This window comes from Mercurialis annua, linkage group LG5, assembly GCF_937616625.2.
Source record: "Mercurialis annua linkage group LG5, ddMerAnnu1.2, whole genome shotgun sequence".
Classification (NCBI taxonomy): domain Eukaryota; kingdom Viridiplantae; phylum Streptophyta; class Magnoliopsida; order Malpighiales; family Euphorbiaceae; genus Mercurialis; species Mercurialis annua.
This window is the reverse complement of record NC_065574.1, coordinates 7,779,538-7,789,811: the sequence shown is the minus strand read 5'-3', so window position 1 is coordinate 7,789,811 and position 10,274 is coordinate 7,779,538. Positions and strand designations below refer to the sequence as shown.

Here is a 10,274-nt window from a genome sequence, read left to right as displayed (position 1 = left end):
AACAATATTTAGAAATTGAAAGCTAAAATTACACAACCCAGCAAACAATCAAGTATTAAAAAATTACTCCACAAAGATAACACATCATCAAACAACTTACATGATAAAAACGACAGCCATAGAACCTCCTACCAGGATTGTTCGCTGTCCACGAAGTTCGCAATACCTCTGCTGCACCACAAGCACAATCGTTAAGCCCCTCTTCATAGTGATTTCGTATTCTTCTCGATCTTGAAGACGTCGATGACAAAGACGACGACATCTCTTCAAATGGGGAAAGCAGAGGAAATGATTTCTACAGAATTAATTGGTGGGGTTTCTATATTAGGTTTTTCCAATTAGCGAATTTGGGGATTTTTTTTCTTAGGGGATTTATGTTTGGGATTTATGTTTATTTTTTGGGGGATTCTGCTCTTGAGGTAGACGACGTCGTTTGTAACTTACCACGCGGGATCCTAGGTGTACCGGCGGGGACGACGTCGTTTGGGTAAATGTGACACGCTGGCCACAAACTTACGGCCAGCGTGTCACTCTAGGCTCGGAAGGTCCAATGGGCTAATTTTTTTAAACGGCAAGTACCCAAATCAAAAAAAAGTTTCTTTAAGGTCCAAATTCAAATCCGAACCACACATGAGGGTCCAATCTGTACATTTGGCCGTAATTTAATTCAGCCATATAATAATTGAGCTAAATAGAGGCATATATGATAATTCTGGATTGGGATTTCCTCAAGTTCATTTGAACTTGAGGAGGTCATGTTCACGATTTACACCATTCAATATAAAATGAACGATGTAGATTAATTTAATTAAAATTGTGCTTTTTTGATCTACACCGTTCATTTTGTAATGAACGGTGTAGATCGTGAACATGACCCCCTCAAGTTCATTTAACTTGAGGGAATCCTAATCCGATAATTCCGAGCACCAACGTAGCTTACTTTTCTACCAAGTCATCATATCTTTGTGGAAATTAAAGATTGACAGTGTTCTTCTTAAAGTTTCATATTAGTCCTTAGAAAATGTCCGGTTTAGAGGTGCCGGCAGCAGTTTCCCCAGTCTGGGAAGCCATCAAAAGCAGCATATGTTTTTGCCGCGCGCCCGTGCAGAATACTTTGATGATCTCGAATCCAATTTCGAGTCCTTAAAACGAGAAATTATCAGATTAAAGGAAATGAAAGAGCACGTAGTGACTAGAGTTAGGCAGGAAAAGAAACCACAGATGCAACAGCTGTACAAAGTAACAGATTGGTTTCGAAGAGCAATGCGTTGCAGGAAGATGCAGATAACATTTTCAGCCGTGGTGGAGAAGAAATTAGCAGAAAAGCTATCAGATTCCTCTTTCCCAAGCACTGTTGCTCTTACAATAGAGTTGGTAAGAAAGTCAATGGAAAGCTCAAAGAAATTTGAAATCTCTGAAGAGTTGTGGAATAATAAGAATGAAGCAGACTCTGCAGCCATATGGAAAAACTTGAGATCTGAGAAATTCGTTCTGTTGCTAGATGATGTCGGCTGTCGATGGCATTATCACTTATTGGAGGAAGCTGGAATTCCTCAGAATGGTAATGATAATGGATCCAAAGTAATCTTCACCACTAGATCAAAGGATCTCTGTGACAGGATGCGGGCAAAAAGTGTCGAAGTGAAGTGTTTGTCTCTTGAAACTGCGCAAGAATTGTTTCAATTGTGCGTGGGACGACCAATTCTGGATTCTCATTCGGGAATCCCAAAACTTGCCTATGATGCTACAAAAGCCTGTAATGGCTTGCCGCTTCTGCTAGTCACTATTGGACGAGCCATGGCAAGTAAGACCAGCTTTCGAGACTGGAAACGTGAAGTTGACAATATAAAGGAACGACTGACAAAAGTTGCTGATGTAGAAGCTCAAGTGTTTTCTGTTCTCAAGGTAAGCTATGATACATTAAGCTCAGATACTCATAAGAAATGCTTTATTTATTTCTGTTTGTTTCCAGAAGGCCAGAATGTTAAGAAACAGGAAATAATTGAGCTTTGTATTGCGGAAGGGATATTAGACGACATAATTGATCCACGGGAAGAAGGGCAAGAAATAATCTCAAGCTTAAAACTTGCAAGTTTGCTTGAAAATGGCAAGTCAGAAAAATTTGTTAAGATGCACACTGTGAATCATGCAATGGCATTATGGCTAGCTTGTGACGAGGGGAAGGCAGAGGACAAAGTCCTGACACAGGAGAATGCGTTGGAGTCATCATCAAAATGGGTAAACGCACTCATCTTACGACATTGCTTCTCAGAGCCACAAGTCTGGTGGATTTACCAAGTGGATTCTTTCAATCTATGCCAACTTTAACTGTGTTGGATTTGTCAGATAATAGTCGCTTAACTGATCTACCTTCGGGCATTGCAGGTCTTGATTGCTTGCTTTATCTCAATTTGTCAGTAACAGGTATTAAACATCTTCCTTCTGAAGTTCAGAACCTGAAAAGCTCGAGGACTTTGATTACAGGCCACCTTGTGAGGATTGAACGCGGCTTCATATCTAGCATGTCTGGTTGACTGCATTTACAATGTCAGTTGATGCAAGTATCTATTCTCCACAATATGATGAAGCAAGCTTTCTTGAGGAATTGGAATGCTTAAAACACATAAAAGAGCTAGGTATCATCTTGTCTTCGTCCGACGCTGTCCTGAAACTGCTGAGCAGCCACAAGCTGCGAAAATGCATCAAACAACTGAAGTTCGTGAAGCCTGCAGATCAGGTCTCAGTACCCTTGTCTAAATTGTCTCTGAAAAGCATGGAGCATCTAGAAAGACTCGAGTTGTGGAACTGTCCGTCGCTGATGGAGGTTGAAGTTAACAATGAAAGCGATCAAGAGTCACAGGTGTTTCCTGGTTACCGCAAGTCGTTAGTACAGGAACTCCTCCAAAATCTTAGTTTTGTAAGCATTTTCAACTGTCAGGTTAAGAATGTGGCTTGGCTCATCCACGCTCCAAATGTTCGAAATTTGACATTATGCGAATGTAATGAAATGGTTGAATTAGTGGATGAAAATTCAGGAGAGGCTATGTTCGCCAATCTCACAGATTTATCCTTGACAAGCCTGCCAAAGCTGGAATACATCTCCCGCCGGACTCTGCAATTTCTTTGTCTGATAAGCTTATCTGTATGCTTCTGCTCAAAACTAAAGAATCTACCGTTCAATTCCAGTAGTGCAAAGAATTTAAAAGAAATAAAGGGACCTAGAAACTGGTGGGATGGCTTGCAATGGACGAGTGATACTGATGGGGACACTTTCTTTCCGAAATTGCAGGAAACAAAAGTACGCTTAAGTTACAGTTTCTTGAATATTTTGTAATCATTTTCTTGCTAACGACTTTATATAGTGATAAGCATAAACCTCCATTGATTTATTGCAGAGAAAAGTTATGATAAAGGTGCAAATTACTGGGAAGTACCGTTTCAAAGCAGTGAATGTTGCAGCCAGCTGTTCAGGTAAAAAAAGTTTTGAGCATTGGTCACATTGTTTTATAGCTCGTCGCTTGATTAAATTTTTGGTCGAATCATATCTACAGGTGTGGAGTATGTGGCAATAACAGGACCAGAGCAAAATCAGATCGAGGTGATCGGAAAAGAGTTTGGTCCGATAAGATATTGCTGCATACGGATGGGACCCACCAATTAAGAAAGATGAGGCTGAAGATATTCACTGCTTCATACGTTAATTCTGTACAAATTGAAAAAATGTGAGAATGTTGGAAGTTGGAACTCATATAAATTGTAAACTTGTGAAAACATAACTCAATCATGATGGTAGAAAATTGAAAGGTCATATAATTCAATTAATTAATTATAATCGGCTATGTAGTTATCAGCAATTGAAACCCATGTACTTCAATTCCGTCAAAGAAAAAAAAAATTCTAATTAGATAAATAGGAGTTAAGCCTTCAAATAACTCTAACAACTCATATGATGGACTGATTATGCAAATGAAACAGCACCATATCATATTGGTGATGACTTATGCAATTAAAGGTTTTCTAAAAGCCAAGGAGACGGAGATCTTAGAATTCGACATGATTAACGGTGTAATTTGTTGGAGATGAAGTAAATACTAATCTAATAATTCCTTTCTTACAAGTTCATAATCAGTCTGATTAATGCAAGCTCAAGCATACCACAAGAAAGAATAGAAGAAATCTACATTATAGTGTTTCCTCAAAAGATAGATACCAATTACATAATGATAATAAATAACATAACAAGATAGATTATAAGAGAAATTAGAATTAAATATGAAGATATTAAACTATAAAACAGATGATTTAAAATTCAACAAAGAAGAGTGTAAAATTGAAGTTCTGTGAATGCTAATGATCTAAACTTTTGACTCTGTCAATCTTTTAAAAAGATAGGATTCTTCTAACTTAATCTAGCTTACATGGGGTTTAGAAATCATACTAAATAGGAAAAGAAAAAATACTCTCATGTTTTCCTTTTAGAAGGTGGTGGTTGAACTTTTACCTCCTCATCCTCATCTTCCTCTTCATCTTCATCTTCATCCTCATCGCCTTCATCATCATCGTCGTCGTCCTCATCATCACTGTCATCGTCGTCATCCTCATCATCATCATCTTCGTCACTATCAGTGTCGTCCTCAGAGTCCTCTTCATCATCATCTGTCTCTTCCTCTCCAGAGGAACCATCATGACCTTCCTCATCATCGTCAACATTTCCATCATCTCCATCCACCCGTTCCTCAGTTTCACCAACATCTCGACTTTCCGTTGCTGGTTTTTCCATTCTATTTAGTTCAGCAAAAGGAAATCTGCAAAGCATTTGAACAACCTGATCACTTTCCAGCCCGTAGTAATGATCATTTAAAGCCAATTACAAGTCATAAATAAAGAAAATATGTTTCTACCTCGTATACTCTGGTACCATGTGCATTTCATTTGGTTGAGATCCCTATTAGAAATGAAAATATAAGAATAAGTACAAAGAAAAATAGCTACAAAAATCAATACTGATTTTGCAAAGACCCCAATCTCTATATTTTTTAAAGACCTCAATCAGCCAAAGGAACTTCTTTAGTATTATATTTTGGCATTTCTGTTTCTATTTTAAAAGAGCCTTATGAAACTCTGAATCCCTATAGTTACAATTTATTACAAAAAAAATCATTTTCATCATTTTGCATATCGTGTTTTCTATTTCAACGTTTTTGTTTCCGTACTACGTAGAATAAATGAGAACCGTGGACCAACATTTACGAATCATAAATACATCAAGGTATAAAGGAAAAGTAGTTAAAAGAACGAAGCACTATTGATATCAAATAAGCTATCAAATAATAGATGAAGTAAATTTGATCTTAAAATCCAAAGTTCCGTAAGTTGACTTGCTTCTCAGAACTGAGAAGTTCAAAAAGAAAGCTTAAATCTAAGATTAGCAATCCTGCAGTTGCAGAATTCTACTAGGAGTGTAAGAATAAAAGTGCTCTATGCTAGTCCACAAACATAAGTCGAGCAATCAGAAATCTTCTTACTAGTATAGCATGATTAGCGGAAAAGAAAATTACTTTACAATCCAAGCAAAAGTAAAAGATCAACCCCGATTCAATTTACTGGTACGAGATTCATATCATCTAAGGCTATGTTTGGTTCATGAAATAAGTGTGTATTGAAATAGCTATTCCGCATAGAATGACTAATGGAACAGTTGCTATTTTGAGAATTTTTTTAGGTAAACTGAGTCTACCACGTTATCAATAACTAAACCAATTACATGATGATAAAATTGTAATATCATCATTAAAACCTGAAAACATTTATTGCAATTTTACAATCCTTTTAATGAGCTCTGATAATACAATTAATCTACGAATAACGTGATAGACTCAATTTACGTAGGAATTTCTCTGTTGTTCTATGATTTTATGGAATAAGTACTTGTGTCGAAAAGTAAAGATTTCTTATGGAATATAAATTAGACTTCATGTTATTTCATTCCATGAATGAAAACTTTCAAGCAAACAACTTTAATAGAACACATCATAATAAAACCCTTTTTTCTCAACAGAGAAGTACCCGTCCTCAAATATCAAAACAAAATCACCATATTCTCAATAAAGCGCAAAATTGCAAAAAAGATACACTATAACAGAGATTGGAGACTAACACTGAAAGAAAAGGCAATGTACCATAACAAATAGAAGCAAAAGCAAAGACTTGTAAGCAAGACTGGCAGTTTCCACTGCAACAGATTGCATTATAGAGAACACAACTCTGTCTAAATTTTCATAATTGCAGTGTGAAAGAGAAGAATCCATATCTACTGGATCAGATACACTTTTTACCAAAATGCCCACACAGTAGAAAGACAGCGAAGCCGAGAAATAGGGAGATTCTGTCCCTTTCTTCAGTGAAGTGATGAGCAGGGATTTTGCTGGGAGAAACTGTACAACTAAGGTGCGACTCAGTCTCAGAGACAGACAGATATGAAACGTGTCATTAGGGTTTTGACTCTTATTTTTGGGATAATTATACAACACGACCGTTGCGTCATGTCAATCGTACAACAAACCCATTATGCGATAGCCAAGTGAAAAATTAAATAATAAAAAAATAAATAATAATTAAAAGATTCTCTAGCCCAAAAGTTTATTAGCTTGATGTAAAAAAGGCGTGGCGCAACGATTGCATGGGATAAACTCACCTTATTTTGGCGGTCCAAATACGTATTATTATTGTTTTGCCATATATATATATATATATATATTCATTTGGGCAAACACAATAATTAAAAAAAATATAGTTAGATTGTTTAAAATTTGTTATTCTAATTTTTCATTTTTTTTCTTTTAGCAATTTTTTTAAATATATAAATAATATAGTAGTGACTAATTTTTTAATTGCTGTACTTTCCATTACTATCTGTTACTGGCGTTTTGCGTTTGTAACAACAAGCGTGTGAAATGCGGGCGTGCCAGGAAGCGGATTCCAAAATGTAACTTAACTTCTTAAAACGAGCGATTGGGGTTTGGTTAACCTTATAACAAGTACTCCAATCAAGTAATGCTAAAACAAAGAATCCAATTGTAAATGTGTTTACTAATTGAATGAAATGAAAATACAAGTGTTTGAGTAGCAATTGCAAAAGTTCAATCGTAAAGTTCTTTACTGATTGAAGAAAACTGAGAATGCTAAGTGTTGAGTGTTTTTGCCTTTGGGCTGGTTTTTGTTGGATTTGATCGGGGGTTTTCTCTTCCTGCTCTTGTCCTATTTATAGACTTTATCACTTGAAAACTGCTGCTTCATCTTTCAACTGCACTCGTTCTTTCCCACCTTCAAAAACTGCCAATCGTGTCTTGTTGCTTCTGCTCGTGCTTTTTGACTTCTAATCTTCTGAAAATAACCTTCTTGGGCTTATGGGCCATTTAAAACATAATTTAATGGCCATTTAAAACATGGGCTTAACCTTCTGAAAATGGACTTAGGCCTTTTGAAACTCCTAGGAATAACTCGTCAACTTCTAGAATCAACCTCTGAAACCAATCATCTAAAATCAACCTCTGAAACCAATCATCTAAAATCAACCTCTGAAATAGATTGAGTCAACTTTTGGAATTAACTTCTGGAAATTAACTTCTGAAATTAAACTTCTGGAGTAGTCAACTTCTAGAAATTAACTCCTGGAGCCGACCTCTGGAAATCAACCTCTGAAAATTAACCTCTAGAAATTAACCTGTGGAAATCAACTTCTGGAGTCAAACTAATCAACCTCTGAAAATAAACCTCTGAAATTATCTTTGGTCAAATCTTAGCCAAAACCTCTGAAATTATCTTTGGTCAAATCTTAGCCAATTATTCACGGTAGCTTTTTCCTATCTTTTAAAAGAATATGGGCTTCTATGGCCTTTTGGCCATATTTTTATTTTTGGTGCAAACAATGCCCCCTATATAATTGGCTTTTTAGGAATAAAGCCATTTATATATTTTCTTTAAGCCAAAATTATTTTCTTTTAGAGATTTTAGAAGGTCAAGAGAATTTCACTCCTTCCCCAAAACCTCTAGCAAACCCTAATTCCCAAAAATTTAAAATCATTTTTCTTCTCAATCCACCAAGCATTGATCCCCAAGATTTGTCTAGCTTAGTTAAATAAAATCCACCAACCTCCGGCTACCACCACGTTGCCGGCAGTTAGCAGCCCGCGCTCGCCAAGCTTTACAGCGGCTCACCCAGCTCCAACGGCAGCCTTCACGCCATCCACAACACAACTCCCATGACGTGCGGCGATTCTGGCGACCCAACAACAGTAGCGTGGTTCTCCTTTGCTTCCGTCAGCGGCAGCAGGTTGCTCGCCATCGCCCAGCTGCTACAGCAAATATCTTGCCAGCAAACCCAGCCAATGCTTCGCCCAGCAGCTTGCAATCTTTATACACAGTGGCTCTAAAATCAGCGGTAATTTTTTTTTCAATCTTACTTTCATTAATATGTTTCTGAACATCTTGGCCAACCTCTAAAATCAATCTTTGGTCAAACCTCTAAAGTCAACCTCTAGAGTCAACCTCTGGCCAAACTTCTAGAGTCAACCTCTAGAATCAACCTCTGGCCAAACTTCTAGAGTCAACCTCTGGCCAAACTTCTAGAGTCAACCTCTAGAATCAACCTCTGGCCAAACCTCTAGAGTCAACCTCTGGCCAAACTTCTAGAGTCAACAAAATCTTTAGAGTCAACCTCTAGCCAAATCTTTAGAGTCAACCTCTGAAATCAAACCTCTAGAGTCAACCTCTAAAATCAACCTCTGGCCAAACCTCTAGAGTCAACCTCTGGCCAAATCTTTAGAGTCAACCTCTGGCCAAATCTCTAGAGTCAACCTCTCGAGTCAACTTTTGAAATTAACTTCTGGATTCAACCTCTAGAGTCAACTTCTGAAATTAACCTCTGAAGTCAAAATCTAGAGTCAACTTCTGAAATTAACCTTTTTTTAGAAGAATGGCTAGAGGCCATTAAATTACAACTAAGAAAATGAAAAATACTAGTTTAGCCAAGATAGCTAAACTCCTAGAACTTTAATTATAAAAATGGCTAAAAGCCATTACATTACAACTTGTGTCAAAATGGAAATTAATGAAAATGTATTGGTTTAGCCAAAACAGCCAAACTTTTAAGACTTTGATAATACATTTGGCTAAAAGCCATCTGTTACAACTCATGTACTGACATTTCTAAAAACACACTTGCATATTCTCCAGTAGATGTATGGCTAAAAGCCATTAAGTCATATCCAAATTATATTTCTCCCATATGGTGGGATTGTACTTCAAGTATTTTTCATTGATGAATTTTTTATGAGGCTCACCCTCTAGACTTGATAGCCAGTATGCGTTACCACCTTGTGGACCAAGAATGGTCCTTCCCAGTTGGTAGACCATTTCCCATATTCTCTGTCTTTAGTATTAGGGGGGTAGAATCAATTTCCATACTAGCTCATCTTCTTGAAATGTTAATTCGGCATCAAGAACCTCTGCCGAATTACTCTCCTCCATAATATGCTGCATACGTTCCATCAAAATTGCAGATGAATAATAGCCGTTGATTCTAATATTTTCTCTGCTTTCTTTTTAACCTCTTGATGAATCTCTAGAGGTTTATTTTCCTTTAGTTGGCCTTTTCTATTTTTTCCAGTAAAATGAATGGGGCCAACATAGGAATCATAGTAGCAAACTTCCACCATGTTAGTGGCAGTGGTGAATGGTTTAATATTCACTACCGATCCCTTGTCAATGAGATCTGGATACGGTTTGTGAAATCGTGATCAGTTAATTTGTCTCAGACCTACACCATATAACTCATGGTTGGCTCCTCTTACAGCTTCCCCATCAAGTGGCCTCCTCAGAGGTTGGAGTAGCAGAGGTGGATTCCTCCACTGGGGAAAATAGTTGCCTGCTAAGCCCAGAGGTTGATCATAATTTTCATTAACCTCTGAATCATCCATGTAAGAATGAACGATCTCTCTCACGGCCTCCATGTCAAGTGGTCGTGCTAGAGGTTGGAGTGGCAAAGGTTGGTTCCTCCCCTGGGAAAAATAATTGCCCCCTCTGCCTAGAGGTTGGACATAATTTTGATTAACCTCTGGATCATCCATGTAAGGATGAACGACTTCTCTCACGGCCTCCATGTCAAGTGGCCGTGCTAGAGGTTGGAGTGGCAGAGGTTGGTTCCTCCCTTGGGGAAAATAATTGCCCCCTCTGCCCAGAGGTTGAACATAATTTTGATTAACCTCTAAATAAGG

At 37.5% G+C, this 10,274-nt stretch overlaps 2 protein-coding genes across 2 annotated transcripts; one reads left to right on the top strand and one right to left on the bottom strand.

The window, feature by feature from the left end:
• The first annotated feature begins 1,173 nt into the window (after window positions 1-1,173).
• LOC126681382 (disease resistance protein RPS5-like) lies at window positions 1,174-3,661 on the top strand. The gene is made up of 4 exons (XM_050376923.1): window positions 1,174-2,238; window positions 2,522-3,298; window positions 3,396-3,471; window positions 3,552-3,661. Exons 1-4 carry the CDS (start codon window positions 1,174-1,176, stop codon window positions 3,659-3,661), a joined length of 2,028 nt encoding a protein of 675 aa, XP_050232880.1.
• On the bottom strand, window positions 1,938-6,487 carry LOC126682663 (phosphopantothenoylcysteine decarboxylase subunit VHS3-like). Its single transcript, XM_050378402.2, has 4 exons — window positions 6,180-6,487; window positions 4,902-4,945; window positions 4,502-4,805; window positions 1,938-3,703 (listed from the first exon to the last, which is right to left on the bottom strand). Exons 1-4 carry the CDS (start codon window positions 6,306-6,308, stop codon window positions 3,698-3,700), a joined length of 483 nt encoding a protein of 160 aa, XP_050234359.1. The 5' UTR covers window positions 6,309-6,487; the 3' UTR covers window positions 1,938-3,697.
• Window positions 6,488-10,274: the final 3,787 nt, after the last annotated feature.